The sequence below is a fragment of the Gobio gobio genome (genome assembly GCF_949357685.1).
Source record: "Gobio gobio genome assembly, chromosome: 15".
NCBI lineage: Eukaryota > Metazoa > Chordata > Actinopteri > Cypriniformes > Gobionidae > Gobio > Gobio gobio.
Genome location: NC_137108.1, coordinates 43,023,206 through 43,050,927, shown reverse-complemented (window position 1 = coordinate 43,050,927; position 27,722 = coordinate 43,023,206). Strand labels below are relative to the sequence as shown.

Sequence of the window (27,722 nt, the reverse complement as noted above, 5' to 3'; positions counted from 1 at the left end):
TGTCATTCAACCCATTGTAAGTCGATGTATCATCACAAGAGGTTTGAAAATATAAAGGTTGAAAAGTTACCTAGTGCTGCTTTAAGAAACACAAGGTCTCATTTCTTAACATTAGTTAATGCATAAACCAACAATGAGCAATATATTTTTACAGCATTTATTAAACTTTGTATGTTAATGAAATTAACTATACTGTAGTTAATGCAGTGTGAACTTACACAATTTGTAATTTGTAACAGATACAAATTAACAGGGTTAGTCACTCAAAAATGAAAATTCTGTCAGTTATTACTCACCCTCATGTCATTCCAAACCCGTAAGACTTTTGTTCATCTTCGGAACACAAATGAAGATCTTTTAATGAAATCTAATAGCTTTCTCTCCTCCATTGGCAGCTACACAATTTTTTGACGCTTTATAAAGTTGATAAAGAGATTGTAAAAGCAATCCATATTAATTGAGCGGTTTAGTCCAAATTTTCTGAAGAGAACCAATTCATATGCATTAGTTTTACAATCTCTTTATGAACTTTTTAAAAGGGTCAAATTGTCAGTTGCATAGCGGTCAATGGAGGGTCAGAAAAAGATCTTCATTTGTTTTCAGAAGATGAATGGAAGTCTTACAGGTTTGGAGTGAAATGAGGGTGAGTAATTATTGACAGAATTTCATTTTTGGGTGAACTATCCCTTTAACTAAGATTAACAAATGCAGTAGAAATATTGTTCATTCTTAGTCCTTGTTAACTAATATTTATAAATAAAACCTTATTGTAAAGTGTTACCAAAATAATGTTGTGGTTACTTTGTGGTTTACTACAAAATACAAGAAACTCAATACTTTACTTAAGGCTAAGAAACCATTCATTTCCTTTAACATAAGAAAACATTTCTTTGTATGTCCTTTTAGTCAGGTAATTTGATTTTAAAAATGGGTCAAAGTAAATGTGTTATTAAAATAAGTGCTTCCTGACACCTCAGTTCCCCTAAACATGTTTTTTGTGTGTGTGAGCAGGAGGTAATGTGTATGTCAGCAACTTGTGGTTATTGCCCTGTGCACCTTGCTGAAGGTGGAGTAGAGTTTCACTGGAGACAGACACTGAGTTTAGAGACTCAGAGAGAGAGAGAGAGAGGGGATGGCCAGCCTATCACATCCTTCAACTTCTGCTTTCTGCAGCTCAGCGTCCTACCCCGTGCGTCTGGTGCCCCTCGGATCTCCTTCTTCAGCAAATGTGCGTTCATGTGTCCGCAGAGACGGCTGGGAGCGTTTGCTGAGGAACACCAGTACCAGGTACTGTTACATCATAAACGGGTGCAGATTTGGTGATTATTTTTGAAGTTACTTATGGTCTTTCCTGCTTTTACACACAGGGCTGAGATGTGGGTACGCATAATTCTGACCTTCATTTACTCTACACTTCTTCTGTCAGGTAATTTTGGACAGGTATCTTGCGTTTTTATAGGGATAAATGGGTGTGATTGCTTAATGCAGATGCTCTGAGTTCAATCTGTGCTCTTACGTTACCTGAGTGCCCTTGGTGCACAGGTTATTTATATTGTATTGATCTGTGTTTTTTCCTGTTTTTATCCCTGGCATCAACAGCGCACACCTTACCGAGGTCAATGCCGGCCTCTGATTACTCTTCTGTTGCTTTATAGGAGTCAGGGCCAGTAAATGGCTGGTGTATTTCTCCAGGACGGACATCTGCGTTTGGGCCGGGACCACGGTAACACTGCCGTGCCGATACGATTACCCCTCGCCCTACAGCTCCACACGGTCCATGTGGTTCCACATCTCTGTGGAGGGCCGGCGGGAAATCGCCTACCATACTGACGGGAATCTGTTGAGCCACTCGTACAGGGACAGGGTCAAATACATGGGGGGCCACAAAAGATGCAGTTTGCAGATCGCAAACGTGAAGCTGAGCGATGCAGGAATGTACCATTTCAGATTCGAGACTGACAACCAGCAGGAGCGATGGACGTCTCCTGATGCAATCACACTCTCCGTCACAGGTAAGGCCACATTTTATCTTATTTTTTACATTTTTATATTCTTTTAGTAGAACACAAGCAACAACAACAAAAAACTGAACAGACAGGTCACTAGGGGTATCACATACAGTTATGTTATTCATATACAGTTAGCTTCCTATCAGGGGTTACTCTCTCGGTACACTCTAAAAAATGCTGGGTTAATAAAAATAACCCAAGTTGGGTTGAAAATGGACTAACCCAGCAATTGGGTTGTTTTAACCCAGCGATTGGGTTGTTTTAAGCAAACAGTTAACCCAACCGCTAGGTTAAAACAACACAAATGCTGGGTTCAAACAATGGTTAGTCCATTTTCAACCCAACTTGGGTTATTTTTAACCCAGCATTTTTTAGAGTGTAGTCCCAGAAGAGAGAGAGAGAGATACTTTTTAAACAGCAATTTATCCTACCATTAAAAAGATACTTTTAACATACAAAAAACATCATGTTTAACAACTCATTGCCAGTTAAAAAAATCTCTTCACCTTCTATAAAAATCAACCCTTTGTTTACACACCATTTCTTCTCAAACATTAGGAGACGCTATTCATTTTATTAAATTCATATTCTAATCTAATTCTAGACTCAACCAAGGCCTTAAATATATTTACCATATTTACTTCTTGTCCTTCCATTTAAATTTTATTAGCCTTCCAAATGGCTAATTTTGCTTGACCAACTAAAACATTTGAAAAAGTATAGAATTCCAATTTATCACGAGAATATTTGTACCTATAAATAAACTATGCAAAATTCTAGTATATTTTCATTGGACAAATATTTTCACATACCGAAAAATAGGAAGAAATGTCAATATAATAATACTGTAAATTTAAGGAAGGGAAAGAGAGAGAGAGAGAGAGAGAGAGAGAGAGAGAGAGAGAGAGAGAGAGAGAGAGAGAGAGAGATCATACTTGACCATTTTGACCAGAAAAGGCCACATTTTAAAGATTAAAAGTGTATTTTTTTTGTTAAAATATTGAAATACTCAGTTTAATATGTAGATACTACTATACAGTTCTGTTCAAAAGTTCAGGGTCAGTACAATGTATAATACTTTTATTCAGCAAGTGTGCATCAAATTGATCAAAAGTGAGTAAAAACATGTATAATGTTATAAAATATTTATATTTAAAAAAATTCTATTCATCCTGAAAAAAATGTAGCACTGTTTCCACAAAAATACTAAGCAGCACAACTGTTTTCAACATTGATAATAATAAGAAATGTTTCCTGAGCAGCAAATCGCCATATTAGAATGATTTCTGAAGGATCATGTGACACTGAAGACTGGAGTAATGATGCTTTGATCACAGGAATAAATTACATTTTAAATATGCCATGATAAAAAAACTATTATTTTAAATCCTTATATTATTTCACAGTATTCCTGTTTTTACTGTATTTTTGTCAAATAAATGCAGCCTTGATGAACAAAAGAGACCTCTTTAAAAAAATTCTTACTGACCTCAAATGTTTGAATGATAGTATGAGTAAGCCAATAGAATTATTGGGGTGGGATTCAACCTGTTTATTCGACCAATGGCTGTCAGTGGGCAGGGTGGAAGGTGTGGTAAGAGTGTTTGGCAATATTTTTATAGGCAATTATATACAAGTACTTAGACCAACTACATCCCTGTTGGAAAAAAAACAGCATATGCTGGTTAGGTATGTTTTGAAGCATGGCAGCTGGTTTGAGCTGGTTTATGCTGGTCCTTAGTTGCTTAGGACCAGTTTGGACCAGCACTTGACCAGATTAAACCAAGCTAATGACCAACTAAGGACCAGCTTAAACTAGCTCAAACCAGCAGCCATGCTTCAAAATATACCTAACCAGCATTTGCTGTTTTTTTCAGCAGGGATAGCAATGGCCTGGAAACGCCCTGCAAATGTTGCACTCATATTTTATTCAGACAAATCAAATCATTTGAGAAAGTAAAAACTTTTGTTGTGTATTTGCATATGATTGCGGAGAAAACCCATCTAGCTGCTCCTAAAATAGTTTAGCATGTGTTAGAATGGACCAAATGCAGTGAAATGTTGTCCTGGTTCCAGAGCTGCAGGTTAACGTACATCCACCGAGAATTGGCAACATGTTTGCTGCTGGCGAGACGGTCTTCCTGAGCTGTGTGGCGCGAGGCTGTGCCGCATCTGGCAAGAATTTTGCACTTTATCGGAATGGGATCAACTTGGGGCAGTCCAGCAAGATGTCAGCCATCTATAACTTTGACAGCCAGCATGCAGGTACCTACACCTGCCGCCCAATACCCCCGCAAAATGTCCAGTCACCGGGAGTCACCCTGGCTCTTGGATGTGAGTATAAAATATTTATTGTGCTTATGGACAAAAGTTCTCTGTGTGTTTATGTATGTATGTGTGTGTGTGTGCATATATATTCACATACTTCCTATAAACTGTATATGGTTTTGGTCAGAATTAATATTAAATTCGTATTAAAATAACACTTTACTTTTATTCAGCAATGGTGCATTAAACTAATCAAAAGTGACAGTAGAGACATGCTGTTCTTTTGAACTTCCGATTTATCAAAGAATCCTGAACAAAGTATTTTGGGTTCCACTAAATACTATTCAGCACAATTGTTTTCAACATTAATGATAATAATAATGAAGGATCATGTGACACTGAAGGCTGGAGTAATGATGCTGAAAATTCAGCTTTCGCAATAAATATGCAATAAATTATATTTTAAAATATGTTACAATAGAAATGTATTTTAAATTGTATTTCACAATATTAATGTTTTACTGCATTTTTTCAAATAAATGCAGCCTTGGTGAGCATAAGAGAACAGAAATAAACAATAAACAAAACATGGGTATCACCAATATTCTAAAATGTCTATAATGTGCTTTGTGTGGCAGCATATACAGTAACATACATTTCTCATTTAATATGACATGACATGCATATTTTTGTGTCCATGTGCATTATTCCCTTTTAAAATAATTTGATCAATTCATGACATATATCACTTTATTCTATAAAAACCTGTTTATAGTTTGAATTCATTTTTAGAACATTTAAATAATGTTTGTTTAAATATGTTTTGTCCCCAAAAATGTCAGGTGGTGTAACTGTTGAGATAAAAAACTGCAAGCTGTTGTGATAACTTAAAGACTTTTGTCCAGAAATTTGTACATTCCCAAATATCAGGATAATCAGGATTAACAAAGTAATAACAGTAAACATGATAATGCATCATCCAGAGGAGCCCAACTGATCCTTGTGGCAGAGTGAAAAGGATTGAAGGTCTCTCTCAAATGTTGTTAGGTTATTAGTATCAGGTTAGGTTTGTACACTTTCCATGTCAGGTGTACACAACTACAGTATATACATACAATTTGGTTGTACTGCCTGACATAAAAAACAGTCAAAAAATGAATTTAAACACTTTGAAATGTTATTTAACAACTGACACTTGTTTAAACACATTGTTCCTGACTCAAAAATATGCATTACATCAGTTTTGAAAATATTTTTTAAAAACACCTTTTTTGAAGCTTTATTTTGTCAATGACCCATATTCATAAAACAAGTACACGCAGTGATTAAAGCAGGTTACTGAAAGTGTGCAGTTACTGTCAGTCGCCCTCTCCCATTATCACTTGCATTTCATTTCTCTTTTTCCTGTGTTTTAGATACTCCTCGCTACACCACGGTACAGATCACCCCCCGAGAAGCAGTCAGAGAGGGCGACTCGGTGACTTTGACCTGCAGTAGTGATGGAGCTCCGCCAGCAGAAAGTTTTGCCTGGTTTAAGGAAGGAGAGAGTGGCAGCATGCCAGACAGCTTTAAACCTGAGCTGAGATTGTGGAGTTTGGACTACAGGGACCATGGAGAATACTTCTGTGTGGCCCGCAACCCACTCGGGACAGACCGGTCCAGACCACTTTTACTGAATGTCACCTGTAGGTTGCCTCTGTTTTTATGTATCTATTATCTATTTATGCATTACGGGTTTGGTTTGCATGCATTTCTAAATAGAGCAGCTTTAACTGCATGATGTGCAGTTTATCAGTGAATAGGTCAACATGACCTCCTTTTTGTTTTGGAAATGTCACCAGACATTTCAACTTTTCACTTTCCCTAATTAGACACATGTTTCCAATGTTGCTGAGCTAATGTCTTTGTGAGTTTTTTCAGTTGCTGGTTCTTGTGTAATAACTTTAATTTTGGCAGGACATTATGTCACATTGTCACACATTGTCTACCAACCTCCAATTGATCAAAGTTCAAGTCAAGTGTACAAATGTAGGGCAAATCGGCAAACCACATGATGCTCAGCCATGAAAGGAGTATTTACTTCCTGTTTTCACTTGCTAAGTCAAACATCACTACATACTTAGGGTTAGGGGTCAGTATTAAACTTTGGTACATGACTTGTCCCACACTGTTTCAATATATGTCAATAGCTGCTTTTCCACTGTCGGGGCCGAACAGTTCTAAGAACTGTAAGAAACAGTTCCACTTGAGATTGGCCCAACGGAAAATGGTTTTATGTTTTATAATTCAACATTTTGAAAAGCAGTAGCTCACTTGTCCTACATAAACTGCACAACTTGAGGTATCAAGTTGTGCAGTTCTACTGTAACAGTTACAAGTTACTGTAACAGTTACTGTTCGATTGATACCTCAAGTTGTGCAGTTTATGTAGGACAAGTGAGCTACTGCTTTTCAAAATGTTGAATTATAAAACATAAGCCCATTTTCCGTTGGGCCAATCCAACGCTATCTCACAACCAATTCGTATGTATTTGTACGATGTGGCTAATTCGTACAAATTTGTACGACCTCACTCGTACGAATTTGTACGTTTTGTCTAATCCCCAGTGACGGTTAGGTTTAGGGGCGGGGTTTGAGGTAAGTCATTCGTACAAATACGTACGAATTTGGCAACTCGTCAAATACGTACGATTTAGCAAAAATCGTATGAATTCGTACGACTGAGGTCGTACAGATTCGTACGAATTAGCCACCTCGTAAAATATGTACGAATTGCCATGAGATCGGGTTGGCCAATCTCAAGTGGAACCGTTTCTTACAGTTCTTAGAACTGTTCGGCCCGACAGTGGAAAAGCAGCTATTGACATATATCGAAAGAAGGAACCAAGCCATTAGGTCCTATAGGGAGGATTTTTTGGCATGAGCCAATAAGCAACCACCTAGAATACATTAGGAACCACCTAGCAACCGCATACCAAGAAGTTAAGAACCACATATCAACACTCTAGCAACTACCCAAGCAACCCTAGCAATTGAACAATGTATCATGGTTTCTGAAGGATCTAAATATATTAACTGTATGGTAGGCAATTTTTGGAGAGGTTAGCAATAGTGAGCTAGCTTTGAAAGCATCTCCAAAGCCATGCCTCCTTCAAAACACATGAAAGCACACAGCAGAGAGCTCACGAGAGACGCCGTTAAACTACCTCATGTCTCAAAGCGCGCAACATTTCAATAATAATGAACAAAAACAATTCAAAGAGCACTGACCTGTACCACCTGACTGCTGCATATTCATTTTGCCGTTGATAGAGTTTCCATTGAACCGCATAGGCCACCATTCAAGTCACAAACCACTCCAGTATAGCGTCACAGGTTTCCATCTATCAGTAGTTAGATGACGTGTGATGTCTGCGTGAGCAGAGTGTGCGGAGGTATGAATATACATACATTGACAGGCAGGTTGGACATTGTATCATTGCATTTGGACCCAACGCAATGATTGGACGAACATTTGATGGTCCTATACGCCTTTCACAGACGATATACATTTAGACCACTTATCTTAGTGATTGCTATCAGGATGTGAAGAGACTTTCAACCAGCATAACAATAAAATGTTCTGTAGCAAATCACCTAAAATAGAAAAATGTTATTTTAATTTGTACTGTTTTATTGTATTTTCATCAAATAAATGCAGTTTTTTCAAAAACATAAATCTTAACAAAATGTTTGCTTTGTATTTGAAAGCAACAACAGTGCTTTTATGGATTGCAAAATATACTTATGCTTGTTTCCAGACTCCCCAAAGAACACAAGAATCCTCATCAGTCCTAAAGGAGACATCATGGAAGGGTCTGCTGTCAATCTGACCTGCAGCAGCAACGCCAACCCTCCCGTGGAGAAATACTCCTGGTACAAAGTGAACGGCGGGCAGCCCTGGACCAAAGGCTCTGTGCAGAATCTCACCTTCCTTAGCGTGCGTTCCCATCATGCCGGACAGTACTACTGCACCGCTTGGAATGTTTTTGGCATGGAGACATCCGCCACTATTTCTCTTTCAGTGCTTTGTAAGTTTTTACTTATTAGTCTTATATTATAAATTATATTATAAACTATACCTATGCCTGTGTGAACTGCTTATTTTGTTGGATTGTATTGAAATATATTAATAGTGAGCAAAGCACCAATTCTGTAGTTTCAATTTAGACATGAAACTTGCTGGTGACCTCAATCCTCCAGTTGTCTTTAGATCCCCATCTGTTTCTTTCTTTATTTCTTTTAACATCTCCCCTTCTCTCTCTCTCTCTGTCTCAGATGCCCCCAAAAACACCTCTGTTTTGGCTCAGCCTTCCACTGTGATCGAAGCGGGCAGCTCGCTGACGCTGACCTGCAGCAGTCAGGCCAATCCGGCGGTGGAGAACTACACCTGGCACCGGATCAATGCGGCTGACGCCTGGGAAACTCGATCGGGTCCCAGCTACACCATTGCTGAGGTCAGCCCTCGAGCCAGCGGCCAGTACTACTGCGAGGCCCGCAACCGCATCGGAGCTCACAGCTCGCCGGTCCTGACGGTGAAAGTTCGAGGTCAGTACCTTACACAATTACTGTGTTCAACAATGAGGATCAAACATCTACCTATGATTATTAGTATTAATACATGTAATATTTTAATGTAATGTTTCTTGAACATTTATGTTTTTTTATCATATTGCTGTTACTGCTGTATTTTTTTTTAATTGAAACTTGTATTCCACAAAGACACATTGAATTGATCAAAAGTTACAGTAAAGACAATTATAATGTTATGTTTCAAATAAATGCTGTCTACTTTCTAGTCATCAAATAATCCTGCAAAAAATGTATCACGGTTTCCACAAAAATATTAAGCAGCACAATTGTTTTTAACATTGATAATAATAATAAATGTTTCTTGAGCAGCAGCAAATCAGCATATTATAGTTATTTCTGAAGGATCATGTGACACTGGACTGGAGTAATGATGCTGAGAATTCAGCTTTATACAAAATTAATTAGAATTATATTAAAATATTTGTTTTATTGTTATTGCAATAATATTTTGCAATATTACAGTTTTTACTGTATTTTTGATCAAATAAATGCAAGCTTCACGAGTTCGCACTTACATATAATTTATAGAGAGTAATTTAATGCATATTTGGCGTGCTGTCCGGGGGGAGGGCTTCGAGCTCGGAATTGACCTATCGGTAAGCCCCGCCCACCTTAGTTACTGTTACTAACTCGGACAAACAAACAGAACTTGCTATATCTTACAGTGACAGCTGTCAGTGTGAAAACCTTATCCCAAGATGTTTTTGGACACAGAATGTAGCGTATATCCCATCCGAGTGATGGCCAAACTTAACTGATGGTTTATCAAGTTTATTATGTCCTTTTTCACTCCAAAAAATCATTGTAAGAGCTGGACAAACAAAGCATAAGAAGTGCGCATTAACGTCTCATTCACAAACTATCTCTCTCCGTTGCATTACCATTAACATACACAGCAAATTACACAAAAACACTCATACAACTAACAGTAAACAAACATATACACAGAGCTTATGACTTTTCGGGGGTGCGGTTAATAACTGGTAAACTTTGTATCTGCAAAACAACTCCGATAAACTGCGTGCTAGCTCTTCCTTTCACTACCCGTAGACTATAATACCCATCAAAATAGGAGTCCTCCTTAGTAGGACAGATAATGTAGAGCTTGGACATATCTAAAATTAAATGTATTTACATAGAACCAGTTTAATATGGAGAGGCACTGAAATGTAGACCTTCGTGTTTTTGACCTACAGTGTTACATGACGAACAGTTAGTTATTTCGGTTTGTATGTTAGCAGGGACTTTAATCGTAACTCAACGAGAGTATGACAAACAAAAAATCCTCTCAGGATCCCTGGAATCAGTGTTGCAGTACTTCAGGCATGACATTTTAGCATTTTTGTAGCATAAACACCATCAAACAAATGAGAGCTTCGGATTTTCCAATGTTTCTCTATGGCGCTGACACCTAAAGATGTCCGAGTCCCGGTCCCAGCGCAACTGATACTTAACTGGTATTGGCTCATCATACGCAGGACTGCTGCGTATACACCTCTATTGTTGATTGGCTGAGTGCTCTCCACCTGTGTCAATTATCTGAATGTGCGTCTCCCGAACCTTGTTAATAAAACATCATTTAGTGAGCATAAGAGACTTCTTGGGCCCTATCGTACACCCGGCGCCAAGTGTTTTTTTGCTAGTTTCAGCCCAACGCAGTTATCATTTTCACGCCCTGCGCCACATTGTTTAAATAGCAAATGCATTTACGGCCATTTGTGTGCCCATGGGCGTGCTGTTCTGAAAACAAGGTGTATTCAGGCGCGTTGTTGGCGCGGTGCTATTTTGAGGCAAGAAAACGACTACACCATTGACCAACAAAAGTCTAAAGTCAATGCCGCAATATTTATATATATAAATATATATATTTTTAAGAGTGCGTTAGTAATATGTGCCTATATGTGGGTCCACAACGCACATACACTTTGCTCATTACACACTTCCTCTCTGAAGAAGCATTCAGTCTTTCCGCTCGCAAATTTCGCCATGTAAATAGTGAATCAGCCATGGTGCAAGTGCAAATGGCTTTTAAAGGGAATGGGAGATGAGACTCTGATTGGTTTATTGCACGTTATGCCCAAAACACACCCATGACTCATTAAGAGACTAAGGACAACCCTTTTAGACCATGATGGGTAGGTTTAGGGTAGGGTTAGTGTAAGGGGATTGAATATACAGTGTCCCCACGAAGATAGTGAACCAGACATATGGATGTGTGTGTGTGTGTGTTTATTTAGTTGTAAAAACACTCCCAAACATAAAACAGTGAAACAATGATTTTATACCAAAACAATGATTTTATATATAAACTAAAAACTGTATTAGCATAAGGTAAATCCAGTTTGCATGAGCCAATTAAAAGATAACTAGTGTCGAAGAGTTCAATCCTTTTGGCCAACTAAAATGCATGTGCATTATATGCAACCAGTTTTACTATGAGAGAGGCCTCTGGCCATAAACATAGTTAGTTGAGGTGCATGATTATGTTGATGTGGTTTATATGTCCAGGCCGACTGAAGGTGATCGCATTGGCGTCAGCAGTGGGCGTGTCTATCGGACTGATCTCATTGACCGTGGTCGTCATGATCAGGTGATTGTATGTTTGCTGGCTCAAATGGTGAATATCTGATCTTGTCTTTTGATCTAATGCATATCATTGCACGTTTCTTTTGCAGTAAAAACATGCATCGTATCGACAGTGAAAATATTGAGGAAGAAAAACAGGTAACTACTTTTTTATATGATCATTATATGATTTGAATCTAACCAAAATGATTATATTAATCGAATGGCTTTGTGCTCTTGAAAACAGTGTTCACCAGTAGTTGATTTGCCAGTGGACGATACTCTGTTCAGTGAATCAACTTCAGAGACGTTTCTCTTCAAGAGCACAAAAATGTCAGACATTCCGGTAAGTTTTCCTTCTCCACTCAACAGTCTCTGTAATATAAATATGTGAATTGGGACACAGCCTAGATGTTCTTTTTCTGGACTGTGTCCCAATTCACATACTACACAATAAAAGTATGTACGCTGGTGGAAGGTTGTTTAAGTAATGTATCAACATAAAATGATACCACTGACATTGTCATTAGCTACATTTTCTATCTGAAAATACATCATTACAACTTTTAGGGTTATACATTTAAAAACTAAGCACATTTGCTCAACAAAAACCCTCATCTTTTTATATTGCAAAATGTATTGTTAGCAATATTAGCACTAAAATATGAAAGCATTTGTGCCACATAAAAAAAATCATGCTTTGGTCAATCTTGATTATGGTATAAAAAGTCCTAAATATGAAAAAAAAAGTAAGCCATACTAAGCCATACTGACATACTAAGTCAACTTTGTCATATTTATGACATAAAAAGTCAAAATTATGACATAAGCCATAATTATGACATATACAGTCATAATTGAGATAAAAAGGTTCAATTAGTACATAAAAAGTCGTAGTTATCACATAAATCATAAAAATTGACATACTTAGTCAAATTATGACAGTCATAATTATGAGATTATAAATTAGAAATTGACAAAAAAAGGTCATAATTTTCATTGATATTACAACCCCAAATCAGAAAAAGTTGGGACAGTATGGAAAACGCAAATTAAAAAAAGAAGAAGTGATTTAATAAATTTACTTTGACTTGTATTTCATTGCAGACAATATGAACACAAAATATTTCATGTTTTGTCTGGTCAACTTCATGTCATTTGTAAATATGCATCCTTTCCTGTCATTCAGACCTGCAACACATTTCAAAAAAAGTTGGGACAGGAGCAATTTAGGGCTAGTAATGAGGTAAAATGGTTAAATAATGATGTGATTTGATACAGGTGATGTCAACAGGTGATTGTAATTATGATTTGGTACAAAAGCAGCTTCCAAGAAAGGTCAAATCCTTTAGGAGCAAAGATGGGCCGAGGATCGGCAGTTTGCCAACAAATACGTGAGAACATTTTTGAAATGTTTAAAAACAATGTTCCTCAAAGAAAGATAGGAAGAGATTTGGATATTTCACATTCAACAGTGCATAACATAATGAAAAGATTCAAGGAATCTGGAGGAATTTCAGTGCGTAAAGGACAAGGGCGCAAGCCTAAGCTGAACAACCGTGATCTCCGATCCCTCTGGCGGCACTGCATCAAGAATCGTCATTCATCTATAAGCGATATCAACACATGGGCTCAGGACTACTTTGGCAAACCTTTGTCAAGTACCACAATACGTAGTTACATCCACAAATGCCAGTTAAAACTGTACTGTGCCAAAAGTAAGCCCTATGTTAACAGTGTCCAGAAGCGCCATCCACTTCTCTGGGCTCGGAGGCATCTGGGATGGACCATCACACAGTGGAAACGTGTACTGTGGTCAGATGAATCAATATTTGAGGTATTTTTTGGGAGGAATGGACGCCGTGTGCTCCGGACCAAAGAAGAAAAGGATCATCCAGACTGTTACCAGCAACAAGTCCAAAAGCCAGGGTCTGTCATGGTATGGGGTTGTGTCAGTGCCCTTGGCAAAGGTAACTTGCACTTCTGTGAAGGCACCATTAATGCTGAAAAGTACATAGAGATTTTGGAGCATAATATGCTGCCTTCAAGAAGACATCTTTTCCAGGGACGTCCATGCATATTTCAACAAGACAATGCAAAACCACATTCTGCACACATTACAAAGTCCTGGCTGCGGAGGAAGAGGGTACGGGTACTTGACTGGCCTGCCTGCAGTCCCGACCTGTCTCCAATAGAGAATATGTGGCGCATTTTGAAGCGAAAATGCAACAACGAAGACCCCGTACTGTTGCCTACCTTAAGACTTGTTTGCAGGAAGAATGGGACAAAATTACACCTTAAACACTTCATCACTTGGTGTCTTCAGTCCCTAAATGTCTTTTAAGTGTTGTGAAAAGGAATGGCAACATTACAAAGTGGTAAATGCTTTACTGTCCCAACTTTTTTTGAAATGTGTTGCAGGTCTGAATGACAGGAAAGGATGCATATTTACAAATGACATGAAGTTGACCAGACAAAACATGAAATATTTTTTGTTCATGTTGTCTGCAATGAAATACAAGACAAAGTCAATTTAGAAATCACTTATTTTTTTTTCTTTTTTTGCGTTTTCCAGACTGTCCCAACTTTTTCTGATTTGGGGTTTTATATAATGAGATTAAAGTCAAAATTATGAGATAAACTGTTGAAATGATGACCTTCTTACTAAGTCTGTCATAATTTGTCTTTTTATTTAACAATTCCAATTTTTTTATTTCATAATTATGATTTAGAAAACTTTTCATCTCATATTTATGACTGAAAATCCACTAGAAATAGTAGACCACCACAGGCACCATACTTTTTATAATGTACAGCGATGTGTGATGCTCTAATTGTAGTCTTTATATTAAGAATGGATAGTATATGAATTGAGACACACTGTTGTGACACATGAGTGTTTTATTTTGTGTGTGTTTCAGGAGGAGCCAGAGGAGATGTATGAAATCAGCCACCCATCCATCGTACCCCTGAAAGAAGCTGCTCGCAGCGCTGAGGAACAGGGAAAAATCGACTACATTACGGTGCATTATTCTCGCATGCCCAGGTTAAACACAATTACACCGTCCATGTGTGCTTGTTTGCGGCAGTCCTCTGTTATATTAAGCTGTTGTGTTTGTCATCTTTATTTACAGTCGGGACCAGGTGAAGGTCACAAACATACCTCTAGATGGAGGGAAGAAGCTCAAACGTGGTCCTAATGTTCTCACCAAGCAACCGAGAGAGGGGATGGAAGAGTCTGGTGTCTAAAGCGGTCAACTCATGAAATATCACAACAAGTGACAGAAGAAATTGTGAAACCACACAGGGATTTTTTTATAAACTACATGTACTTATAAAGCACGTGTGGACCACTTGATGTAGCCTGAATGTCAGAGACTTAAAAATAGGCCACACAAGTAGAAGAAATGTCCATTGGATATTATTTTCAACTGTGTCCAGCTGTAATTTGTTCTAATAAAAATTCAGGGACCCACTTTATATTAGGTGGCCTTAACTACTATGTACTAACATTTAAATTAATCATTAGATACAATGCACTTATTGTGTACATACATTTTGTGTTTTTACATTATACTTACATTAAAAAAATTACCTGCATGTAATTACATCTGTAATTATTATATTTATAATTACACTGAAGACACTTCCCTTACACCTAAACCTACCCTTAAACTTACCCATACCACCACACCTGTCCCTAACTTTACCCGTATCCCACCTCAATATCAGCAATAGTGTTTTGCAATACAATATGAACACAATAAGTACATTGTACTTATTTTTGGATGTAAGTTCATAGTAGTTAAGGCCACCTAATATAAAGTGGGACCAAATTCAGTTGCTCAAAACCGAGATACTGTATAATACTGTTCAAAAGTTTGGGGGTCGGTAACTTTTATGCTCAACTTCTTTTTAGATTTTCTACTTTAAAATGTAATGTATTCCTGTGATCAAAGCTGAATTTTCAGCATCATTACTCCACTTTTCAAAATCATTCTTATATGCCGATTTGCTGCTCAAGAAACATTTCTGATTATTATCGATGTTGAAAACAGTTGTGCTGCTTTATATTTTTGTGGAAACCTTGATTTTTTTTGCATTTATCTTTAAATCGAAAGTTCAAACGAACGGCATTTATGTGAAACGGAAATATTTTATAACATTATAAATGTCTTTACTGTCACTTTTGATCAGTTTAACGCACCCTTGCTGAATAAAAATATTAATTTCTTTGCAGATCTCACTGTCCCCATACGTTTGAACAGTAGGGAAAAATATGCTGTGTGACCATCTTGTTCCATAGATTTGATTAAATTCATCATAAAAAATATCCCATTTCAATATTCAATTTAATTGACATGGTGTAACGGTGGTTCCTCACAGGAAGCTCCAAATAAAAAAACAAAATTCTTTCAATGTCAACGTAAAGACTCTTTTCTTAAAGGGGTCATGAATTGAGAAATCAACTTTCCCTTGAGCTTTTGATATATAAAAGGTCATGGTAATATAAGAATATTCTATAAGTTTCGGAGCTGAAAACTTCCTTGTTAGTCAAAGGAAAGCTTTTATTGACACCAGGCCCAGCAAACGAGAGATCTCATAATGTGCCAGAGTGTGTTGTGAAACCCTGCCTCAACAGAAGAAGAAGAACGCCTGATTCTGTAGCCCTGCCCACCGACTCGTGCCTGACATGTTATAGATAAATACATAGGCCTACGTGGAGCTAAACCGGATCGAATTTCCAAGCAATAAACATGAGCTTACACCTATAAGCTTCATTTGGATTCCAATAATATGAATGCATGGATGAACTTTATTTTTAATAAAGCTTCATTCGGATTCCAATAATATGAATGCATGGATGAACTTTATTTTTAATGAATATCCTGCTCACGTGGGGAAGACATTGCGCGTTTGTTCCTTCATTTCACCACGGATTCGTTTGTAAACAAGAGACTGGATTTGCAGACAGGATGAGATCACAGGAATGAATGAAGCAACACACTAATGTGAGTAAAACTTTTTTTTTATATATATATATGTGATAGTATTCCATTGTTACAGATCGTTTGATATCTATTGATTATGTGTACGTGTCTAACTGAATATAACTTAGCACGCTGTCATAGGCTGGAGAATCCTTTATTTAAGGTGTTGTTGGTTCATTGCGACATGTAGCCTATGGGCCAGGGCTCGCAAAGCCCAACGTCCCAGGGCTATGTGTTTTCCAGATGGGCTACCAATACGTATCATCTTAAATAGTGAAATAACATTCCTTTCTTGATGTGCGTTGTTCACTCTCTTGACTTGTTATTTGAAGGAAAAATACAATTGCGGAAGTTTTGATTATGCTGATTTGTCTGACTCTGTAATGAGGCTTGTGCGTGTGTGTGTATGTTAGTGATGCACGGTTCGCGGTTATATCCATCGATCGGGCAGGCCAAGTAATAAAAAATAACATTCCAATCAATTGCGGGTGGATTAGAGATAAATCATTGTGTTTGTTTGATAAAGATATTTTGCAAGCCCTGTGGGACGAATCATTCCGGTTGCCGTTTTCCCACACCCTTTCAAAATAATTCCCACATGTACTGACGGGGGAGCTGAAGCTCATTATAATATGCAAATCTTATCCAATCATAGCAGTGTGCGTTTACTTCCAAGTCTTCAGTGCGCCACGCCCATAAAAACCGAGCGTTCCATGAGAGAGGCTCAAAACCAGGGCAGAAAATAGCCTATTACTTACTCATTATGATGTTTTTGAAAAATAACAAACTTGATTTTTAATTTTAACCACGTGAACGTAATAAGTTGACCTCAGACAACAGTATACATTTTTTTTAAAAGCCAGTTCATGACCCCTTTAATCATTCTGGCAATAATACACAGTTTGTAATCACTAATAATCAATACTCATATAAGTAAAATAAGTACAAGTATTAGGTCTACTTCTATTCTAGATGTTTAAACCAACTATCCTTACAATGTCACATTGCACAAAAAAGAAAAAAAGCGAGGTTGTTTTCTGAATATTTCATTAAAATAATGTATACACAGCAAGCTCTCTGAGTCTGAGATCGGATGGGAAATATGAGTTTTATCATCATCATCATTATTATTATTTCTACCCGGAAATAAACCAACTGTAACCCTTTGAAAAAAAAAAGGCTGTGTGAATATTTGTCAATGATTTGGAGCAGGTGAGTAAAAAAACAACAACAGATTGACAGTAATTACTATTCCTTCAATGAACGCTATTCTATTATAAACTGAGATTATAAACAGTACCAAGTGCTTAGTTAATGAAATTATGTGCCAGAAAAAATAGAACGAAAGGCAGTTTTCTATGATTTACAATGTAATAATCCATATTATCTTTCCTGCTGACTTCTTACATTCATTACTTTCAACTGTTCTTTGTTCTCTCTTTTGTTCAGAAGTGTTGATCAGTTCCTCTAGTTCGGTGGCAGAATTTCACCGGGATTTTTCTAAGTAAGACATGCACAGCAAAGACACAATATGATATACAATAGATTACAAAAAGTGAAAAATTATCTGTTATTATGTTATGCTGTTTGATATGCAGTATATAATTTAAATAGATAAATAATAGACTCCATAATGGATGCAAAAATGCTGTAAAAGAAAGCAAAAGTAGCATAAAAAATAAGCAAAACCATTTATTTATAATACATCTGTGTTTTGTTCACAGCCACAAGTTATTGTTCTCCTCCTCTGTGGTAATACGATGTCGATTGCTTGTTTAAAGTGATCTTGAGCTCTCTCTCCTGAAAGACAAAGCCATATTACATTCGTTTCTATAAGGCCAGGAACAAGACACTTATTGAGTAAGTGCTTTGCTTACCGAGACTTGCGTCTGATGAATATCGCAATGCCTGCTATTGCGATAATGATGACAATTCCAAACACAATGCCAATAGTGGATGAAGATGCACTTCTTGCTGTGAGGAATTTAGGACAATGTAACTCTTCCAGATATTGATATTTACATTATATATATTGCATATACATACACTCAAAAAAAAAAAATAGGGCACAATGCATTGTATTCATTTGACAGAATTTGTATTTTGTAGTTTTACCTGTATTTTGTTTTAGGGGTTAACGGAAATGTCCATAAAATTACTGGATAATGTCCAGGTAATAAGCTGCCAGTGCTTTTTCTGTTATTTTATGGATTTATTTAATCATTTGGATAAAATAATTTACTTAATCTTATTTATTTTATCACTTAGAAAGACATTTTCAAGCTAGGTCCCACACAAGCACACAATCACATGACTTCCTGTCTACTTCTAGTCCACAGACCAGTAAGAACACAACATTCACACCCAAACTGTCAGTAATGTGGCTGACAAATTCATGTGCTAAATAATGAAATATTGACTGCTCACTGTTTAAAACTGAAGCTTTTTTTAACAAAGCTCCCAGAGTGACGGTCATGAAAGATAGACAGATTTATTTGAGGAAGTGTCTCTTGTTTGAGGAAATGTGTTTTCTAGTGTCATCTTGTGAACTACTGACATTTGCTGTGTCCTAACAGCGGAAGTTTTGCTTTTACTTTTACTGTGGAAACCAGTTTTTGTTTTGTTTTTTTCAACCGTCAATTATGATGACAATATGATTTGGAATGTTTAACCAACTGTATGTTTTAGTAACAACAAAATACTAAAAACATTTTAATTATTTCAGAATACATGTTAATTGTTAAAGGAACACTCCACTATTTTTGAAAAGGCTCATTTTCCGGCAGCAAAGTTCCTTGATTATTACGCAGGAATGAGAGTATAGTTCCTAGCCATATCGGCCTAGCAACTTTAATTTTCTGTCGGTCTTAGTACTACAGAAGAGTCAAGTTTTGAATAGGAAAAATATCGAAACTCTGTGGTCATTTTTGAGCGAGATGCTAATGGTCTAATCAGATTCAATGATCTATGCTAAGCTATGCTAAAAGTGCTACCGCCAGACCTGGAGATCGGCTGAATGGATTCGAAAACGGTCAAACTCAACCGTTAGTTTAGGGGAGTTAAATCTAGGGGAGTTAAATTAATATAAATGGTAACACTTCACATTAATGTTCCATTTGTTAGCATACCGTGAACAAAAAAAAAACATTTATTAATCTTAGTTAAAAGTATCAAAATCAAAAGTTTTATGGACTTGAGCTAACATGAATTATTAATAAACAGTTGTATTTGTTAAAAAAAAAGAATAAATACTGTAACAAATATATCGCTAATTTTTCAGTTTATATTAGTTAATGCATTAACTAACGTTAACTAAGGGGACTTTATTGTAAAGTGTTGCCATATAAATAATAGGAATGCTTTACTAGTCAGAGGAGTTGTAGGATATTAAAGTTAGATTGAGTTTAAAAAAAAAAAAAACTATAAACATTCTAAAAATATTTTAGGGTTAAATTCTCACTATTAACTAACTTTTAATGACTTTTGCCTCAATAAACTCTTAATTACTGCTTATAGTTAGTAATGTAGTTGTTAAATTTAGGTATTGGGTAGGATTAAGGGATGTACAGTAGAATATGTTCATACAGAATAAGGCATTAACATGTGCTTCATAAGTACTAATCAACAGCAAATATCCCAGTAATAAGAGATGGACCTTAAACTAAAGTGGGTTACACGCGGTGTCTTTGTTACACTGTAATTACACATTTAAGTACTGATTTAAGTAACTATATCCTATAGGGTTAAGATTAGGGTTTAATTTGGTTTGGGGTTAATATGTAACATATAATTATGTAGTATGTAGCAAATAATTATGCACTGTAAAAGAAGCTGCAGACTTAAATTTTTAAGTACATTAAACTTGGATGTTTAAGTAATTTCAACTTAAATTACATTAAACTGACTTAAAAAATTTGTTGAATCTTGTATAACATAAAAAAGTTGCTTGTTTACTTATTTGGATGAGTTAAAGCAATGTAAAAACATGTTGTCACTTATTTATCATATAATTTTTGTCAGTGTAGTTATTACTATAGTAACTACATGTAGGCCACTGTAAAATAAAGTGTTACCCTAAAGTGTTACCTCCGAAAATGGTTGTTAAATCATTCGGTACTGACAAACGACTGAAAAAGTTGGAAATTAAATTATTAAAATGTGCAATTTAAGCGCACTATGGATGTCCAGGGCATAACTGTTCTTACTTTGTGTCTGATGTGTAACCTGTAGATTCAACCCTCTCTGTCCTGGTAGCTTGGCCTTCGGGTGGTCGGTGATGAACCGGAACACGTAAATGCCGCTGTCTGCTGACCTCAAATCAGATATCATCAGAGAGCAGTTTTTGCTCCCCGTCTGCCCAAAATACTTGATGCGGCCCTGGTACGAGGGCTCAGGAAATATCCCTGCACTGTGGTACACGTATCTTGGAGTGATGCAGTGGCTTTCATTCAGACACCACATCTCTGACAGCACTTTATGCCGTATTCCCTGGTCTGAGTCCTCTGGGAAGTCATAGGTGCACTCCAGAACTACAGAAGACCCAAGAGGAGCAGAGACTGGATCAACAGGAACGTGCACTATCCAATCAACAGCAAGAACGCCTGAAATGGAAGCATATGAGTAATACTGAAGGAATCTTATTACAAACAGCTGATTGGAAACAAAGTGAAGTCTAAACAACATTCCTGTGCCTGCAAAAGAAACGTATATAAACTTAGTCTTAGAGAACTCTTCTGATGTTTCATCATCTCACCTGACAGAATCAAAGACGTCAGGGTCCATATGCCTGTAAGGAGATTCACAATCATCTTTGTTGCCTCAAGTACTACTGGGCAATAATAATGTGAAGACATCCCTTGTCTAGTTTTAAGTTCCTCCTCCCCCTTTGTCGTCATTTATGATGTAGTTACTTCCTTCTTGTTCCCAGTTACATTTTTTCTTTGCTTCTTTTTTATGCGGTGCTTGCATATTTTATTTTTGTAACTACATAAGTTAATGTTATTATTATGAATTATGTTATTTTACAAGCAACTACAATCTATTACTAATACATTTAAACAATTAAAATTAATATTACTTAAAGGAACTGTATGTAAGAAATGTATTTCAATTAATCATAAAATGGCCCTGATATGTCACTAGACATTAAGAAATCATGTTAATTTCAAATACTTATATCACTGACAACGGTTGTCCAGCCAAGATATTGTCATTTTAAAAGTGAAGTTGCAGCCCTCAACTGATGTTGATGTTGACATGTTGTGTTTTGGCCTGAAGCGCCACCCTCCACCTATCTACCAATCACGAAGTCCGTAGTGTTTCTGCATTCGGGTTGCCAGCTCTGCTCTAGTTACCACAGCTGCAGCTACAAACTTTTTGGATAAACAATGTCTAACTTTACGAAACCTAAACGACCTCGTTATGAATCAGAAAAACGTTGTGACAGTGTCCGAAATAAAACAAGGATTTGTATAAGAGATGCCGTTGAAAGATGGAGACGGCTGAAAACGGAGAATAATTTGAAGACTGATGCCAACGTTGCTAATTTTCTCCTGGACAGGTAAGGTTCATCTATGTTTGGCTAACTTGTAATTAATGTAAATGGACATTTCAAATATTCATGACAGTCAAACAAAGTTATGCATGTTCGTGCAAAGTAACGTTAGGTTAGCGCAGATGGAGGAGGTGGGTCATTGAATTGAAAAGGTAACGTTAAGGAATTGTTTGGTAAATAAAAACGGCGATTCGTCATTGCTAACATTAGTAATGCATTATCAGAGCCCGTTTCTCTGTCATTATGCTGGGACGCTGAGGAAAACAACATTAGCACGCCTATTATGGCAATGTGAAAACGTATTTGAGACAGTAGCCTAACGTTACCTCTGTAAAAATTATTCCTCATTCGTTCTTCGCATGTATAGTGGACAAAACAGGCTGCAAGTTGACCTGTATGACCATTGCTAATGTTATTTAGCTTTGCTGTAATTTTACTATAGTATTTTTTCATGTGGGAATGTACTGTCACATACGAGCGTTCATATTTACGATTATATTTGGCTAATCGGCATTAGTACATTTTTGCGATTCATAATTACTTCACAAAACATCGCTCTTGGAGCATAAACATAATTAACAGAAAGAAAAAAAAACTCGTCACTTGCCATTGAAAGCTCCTTGTAGCAGCCTACGTTCCTGCTGGATCCTGCAGCCTATCTGGCAACCTCGAGTCAGGGGGAGGGGGAGAGGGGATACACCGCTCTACAGTAATTTGAAAGTGATTGCAGTACCAGTTTTGGCCACAGTCCTACATACAGCTCCTTTAATAATGGATGTAAACAATTTAAAAAAAATATTATATTAACAATAGCTGCAATTATTTTTGATTATTCAAAAAATAAATTGAGCATAGAGCATACATGTTTATGGCATTTATGGCACATCTAACAGATAAGGTGACTGGGTCAGAGAATCTCCAAAACTGCAGCTCTTGTGGGGTGTTCCTGGTCTGTAGTGGTCAGTATCTATCAAAAGTGGTCCAAGAAAGGAACAGTGGTGAACCGGCAACAGGGTCATGGGCGGCTAAATATTAATGCACGTGGGAACCAAAGGCTGGCCCGTGTGGTCCGATCAAACAGGCGAGCTACTGTAGCTCAAATTGCTCAAGAAGTTAATGCTGGTTCTGATAGAAAGGTGTCAGAATAAACAGTGCATCGCAGTTTGTTGCGTATGGGGCTGCATAGCCACAGACCAGTCAGGGTGCCCATGCTGACCCCTGTCCACCGCCGAAAGCGCCAGCTTGTGAGCATCAGAACTGGACTATGGAGCAATGGAAGAAGGTGGCCTGGTCTGATGAATCACATTTTCTTTTACATCAAGTGGATGTCCGGGTGCGTGTGCGTTGCTTACCTGGGGAACACATGGCACCAGGATGAACTATGGGAAGAAGGCAAGCCTGCAGAGGCAGTGTGATGCTTTGGGCAATATTCTGCTGGGAAACCTGGGGTCCTGCCATCCATGTGGATGTTACTTTGACACGTACCACCTACCTAAGCATTGTTGCAGACCATGTACACCCTTTCATGGAAACGGTATTCCCTGGTGGCTGTGACCTCTTTCAGCAGATAATGTGCCCTGCCACAAAGCAAAAATGTTCAGAAATGGTTTGAGCACGAGTTTGAGGTGTTGACTTGGCCTCCAAATTCCCCAGATCTCAATCCAATCGAGCATCTGTGGGATGTGCTGAACAAACAAGTCCGATCCATGGAGGCCCCACCTCGCAACTTACAGGACTTAAAGGATCTGCTGCTAACATCTTGGTGCCAGATACCACAGAACACCTTCAGGGGTCTAGTGGAGTCCATGCCTCGACGGGTCAGGGCTGTTTTGACAGCAACAGGGGGACCACACAATATTAGGAAGTATATACATATATAAAACATATGCAAATTTTATACTCAAATGTAGGCATATACTATGCCGTATACACATTCACCATATGACATCTTGTAGCCTACTGCATGGCTGTATTATTGCTTTTCCTTTAGTGGCAGTCGTATCGCTCCATGACGTGTTTCTTCAGATGAGCTGCTCCTGAATTTGAAATGAGATGCGCGAACACTGATTCACCTGTCTAGCGCGCGCACCTTCACTCACACACACACACACACACACACACACACACACACACACACACACACACACACACACACACACACACACACACACACCTGCGCTCCGCTATGACCGGAAGAGGGAGGTTTCCACTCCAGCGAACAGCACAGAAAGAGCAAAGAGAGTGAGGAGAAGAGCTGTTCTGACTGCTGGAGAATAGCGACATTTAACAAACAATAAAAGAGCCAAGGTCTCCGGGGAAAGTGAATTGTCAGCGCGGATTTTTGGAGGAAACAACTGATTTACCTCTTCATCTCTTTGTTTCTACTCCAAAAGTTTATCCAATGACCTGCAGTGGAGAGGTAAAGGGGAAAACTGTTTTTACTGTTATAAGAACATTAGTGACAACTAACGGCATTATGTTTTATATGTTTCCAAAATGTCCATTTATAGCCAATAACGATAATAAACATCATCTACAGACATTTTTTTTTTTTGTAACGGACCATCAGGACAAAATTTGTATTATTGGATTTGACTGATTATATGCTGGATGTAAAATTAGCTTCTTACGCTCATTACATTAGCACTAAAACAACATGTAAAACTTAAGTTTAATTGCCTGAAATTAAACAACATTTAAGGTTACAATCTGCAGTGGTAAATACTTCAACTAGTTGAATTGAAAGAAAATGAAAAAGTGAGTAGAAATAGCAGAAATAATTGCCACAAGGTACATTTTTGGGGATTTTTTTGCTTTTTATAGCATTATGTTAAAACCATTTTTACAGTGATTGTTAATAACAGCACTGTCGTGAACCCTCTGAATTTTTTTCTCAGTTTGCACTTTGGTTTATTTAACTTGCTTAACCCATCTTTGTCCATGACAGCAGTTACACCATGTTTTCTAAGCTTCTCTAAACATTCCCAGGTCTGAAAACAGCAGCAAATCAAGTTTCGAGGAGGAATCATTGGAATCCATTCCAAGTTTATTTTTCAGTTTTCTGCTGGATAAAGATGCCAGAGAAGAAGATCGGTGAGTGCTGAGCTGTTTCTCCCTTTTTTTGACATCAGACGACTGGTTTGTTAAAGATTAACAGCCGGTGGTGGGTCATGTACTCGATTTGTTTTGGTCAGTCTGGATCTGTGTATTACTTTGACAAAAGGCCAAAAGGTGTCAAAGACATGACATGACGTGATTTGGCCAAACACCTGTTTTCATGCATACAGTAAGCTAAATGGAAAACCCAAAAAAATAACTGAAAATATATCCACTCTTGGGACGTCTGAACCTTTATTATCCTTCTCAATAACAAATTCTGTTCAACTTTTATTATGCAAGCTTGTACATTTAGATGAACTACAGCAAAAACAATATTTGTTCTGTAAACTTAAAGGGGCTATATGCATTTTTCTGAAATTTAAACTCGCGACTGACACCTGTGGCCAAAAAATAGAACTGCTCTTATTTTCTGCTCGCTCTCGCAGCGGTGGTGACGTCACATGATACCCGCCAGAAAATATGAAAAATAGGATACAGGCTTATAGGTGCACCCACTGTGAGCGGACAAGATGTCAGTATGCTCATCAGGAGATGTTTGAGTCTTAAATGGTAAAATAAAAAGGATATTGTTACGTTTATTTTGGGGAAAAAGTTGCATATAGCCCCTTTAAGGCTCAAAATAATGAATTGGTTTGAGTAGAACCAACTCAAATGAAACAAATTAGAGAAAACAAATGAACTTTTATGAGTATTTAGAACTTAATTTTTCTTTTGAGTTTTCAAAACTGACACATTTAAGTCATCTGAATTGTTTCATTGTTTTTGAGTTTTATGTACTTGTTTCTTTTAATTTAGACAAACAGAAATTTAACTGCACTGGAATTTTTTATTTCCCAGCATGCTTTGCCATGACACTCAAAAGGACGTAAATGCAACAATTAATTTTTATATAATGTTTTTTTTTGTTCAAGGTTAACGTTAAAGGGGCTATATGCGTTTTTCTGAAATTTAAACTCGCGACTGACACCTGTGGCCAAAAAACAGAACTGCTCTCATTTTCTGCTCGCTCTTGCAGCGGTGGTGACGTCACATCCGCAGACAGCGCGGGAAAAGACGACCCGCCAGAAAATAGGAAAAAATAGGATACAGACTTATAGGTGCACCCACTGTGAGCGGACCAGTGTTAATTTTGACAGCATATTTTGATTTAGTTTTAGTCATAGTCTTTTGACTAAAATGCCATTTAGTTTTAGTCATATTTTAGTCACCTGAATTGTTTTTAGTTTTAGTCTAGTTTTAGTCGACTAAATATCATAAGATTTTAGTCGACTAAATATCATAAGCTTTTAGTCGACTAAATCTACAGTAGAGTTAGTCTCCTAAAATCTAATGAGTTTAGTTAAATTGTAATACATTAAGCATTTATTACAGTATTACATAACCGACTGTCACTTGAACTGACATTTTGACATAATTTTGTTTTTAACATTAAAAATTCACAAGAGAGCTCAATTCACTTTTTTGTTTGTTTTTAAAAACATCTATATAGTTTGTATCTAAAACAGAAAAATTTTGTATTTCTGTTTTAGTTAGTAGCCTATATCATGTTAAGCTAAAGATTCAAATAACTTTTTTTATTTATTTTTTTAAATTTCAGTTAACATTTATTTAATTTTAAGTAACAACGATTTTTTTTTATGGTTTTAGTGAACTATTATAACCCTGATACTTTATTGAATATGTGTTAAATACTGGTCTTTCCTCCTGACTATGAATTAAATGGGAATGAAACTAAATACAGTTTATTGTGTAAGCAAAAACGAATATATAATGCGTGACTTTTAATTATAAACCAGCTGGAAATACACCGGGACTCTTATTTTGAAATGTCTGAGCCTCTATTGTAGTTGTAGGAGCTCATTCAAGTTCAGATGAGGGCGATAAAATATGCTACAACCGTCTAAAACACATTACTATATAAACATCGTAAAGTACTGGATCTCTTCCCTAATCGTCCCTCCCTAACATTTTCGTCTAGTTTTTATTTGTTGACGAAAATGAGAGTTGATTTTCGTTATAGTTTTAGTCATCTAACACTATTTTTTATTTAGTTATCGTCTCGTTTTCGTCAGGGAAAAAAGGTTGTTGACGAAAATTATGACGAAAATTATTCGTCAACGAAATTAACACTGGAGCGGACAAGGTGTCAGTATGCTCATCAGGAGATGTTTGAGTCATAAATGGTAAAATAAAAAGGCTATTGTTATGTTTATTTTGGGGAAAAAGTTGCATATAGCCCCTTTAAGTGGTAGATTTAGTATGTTTAATGTTTTGTTATGCTAGTTTAGAAGAGCTTCTGTTATGTTTTGTAGGATTACCGACGAGTGGAGCATGAGCTTAGTTTTGGGAACAGATATGTTAAATGTATTATATTGCTTTCCTCATTCTGCAGGTGCTATGCTAATGCTACCAAAGCATCGTGTAGCCAATTAGCAAGGTGGCATTTATTCAATTGTCTAAAGCTAGTCAAGTTTCCACTACTAAAAATGTAAGATTACATTATATTTTTACATTAAATGTATGAATGAGCTTACTCAAATATTTCAGGTTCAGAACAATTAAAATATATGATTACAAAATAAA

At 37.0% G+C, this 27,722-nt stretch overlaps 3 protein-coding genes across 3 annotated transcripts in view; 2 read left to right on the top strand and 1 right to left on the bottom strand.

Annotated features, from left to right (window-relative positions):
• The first annotated feature begins 1,179 nt into the window (after positions 1-1,179).
• On the top strand, positions 1,180-15,891 carry LOC307139065 (B-cell receptor CD22). The gene is made up of 12 exons (XM_079837866.1): positions 1,180-1,287; positions 1,368-1,426; positions 1,656-2,012; positions 4,086-4,343; positions 5,693-5,962; positions 8,078-8,347; positions 8,595-8,864; positions 11,418-11,499; positions 11,585-11,633; positions 11,722-11,820; positions 14,396-14,497; positions 14,609-15,891. Exons 2-12 carry the CDS (start codon positions 1,375-1,377, stop codon positions 14,672-14,674), a joined length of 1,875 nt encoding a protein of 624 aa, XP_079693992.1. The 5' UTR covers positions 1,180-1,287; positions 1,368-1,374; the 3' UTR covers positions 14,675-15,891.
• Positions 15,809-21,296, bottom strand: LOC307139072 (sialoadhesin). Its single transcript, XM_079837873.1, has 4 exons — positions 21,219-21,296; positions 20,671-21,066; positions 18,343-18,439; positions 15,809-18,265 (listed from the first exon to the last, which is right to left on the bottom strand). The coding sequence occupies exons 1-4, from the start codon at positions 21,271-21,273 to the stop codon at positions 18,241-18,243; spliced, it is 573 nt and encodes a 190-aa protein (XP_079693999.1). The 5' UTR covers positions 21,274-21,296; the 3' UTR covers positions 15,809-18,240.
• Positions 21,297-24,057: 2,761 nt separating this feature from the next.
• hpn (hepsin) overlaps positions 24,058-27,722 on the top strand; it is a 30,459-nt gene continuing 26,794 nt past the window's right edge. The window contains exons 1-2 of the mRNA XM_079838056.1: positions 24,058-24,438; positions 25,008-25,112. Of these exons, the coding sequence (XP_079694182.1) occupies positions 25,094-25,112 (19 nt within the window). The 5' untranslated portion in view covers positions 24,058-24,438; positions 25,008-25,093. The remainder of the gene's footprint in view (positions 24,439-25,007; positions 25,113-27,722) is intronic.

What these genes read in the sequence shown, in the direction of transcription:
- LOC307139065 (XM_079837866.1), top strand. Translation starts at nt 1,375, where the DNA reads ATGTGGGTACGCATAATTCTGACCTTCATTTACTCTACACTTCTTCTG. An exon ending in AGTCACCCTGGCTCTTGGAT is followed by an intron (nt 4,344 to 5,692) that starts GTGAGTATAAAA and finishes CCTGTGTTTTAG; the next exon opens with ATACTCCTCGCTACACCACG. An exon ending in ACTTTTACTGAATGTCACCT is followed by an intron (nt 5,963 to 8,077) that starts GTAGGTTGCCTC and finishes GCTTGTTTCCAG; the next exon opens with ACTCCCCAAAGAACACAAGA.
- LOC307139072 (XM_079837873.1), bottom strand. Translation starts at nt 21,273, where the DNA reads ATGATTGTGAATCTCCTTACAGGCATATGGACCCTGACGTCTTTGATT. An exon ending in GACGTCTTTGATTCTGTCAG is followed by an intron (nt 21,067 to 21,218) that starts GTGAGATGATGA and finishes CTTCCATTTCAG; the next exon opens with GCGTTCTTGCTGTTGATTGG. An exon ending in TTCATCAGACGCAAGTCTCG is followed by an intron (nt 18,266 to 18,342) that starts GTAAGCAAAGCA and finishes TTTGTCTTTCAG; the next exon opens with GAGAGAGAGCTCAAGATCAC.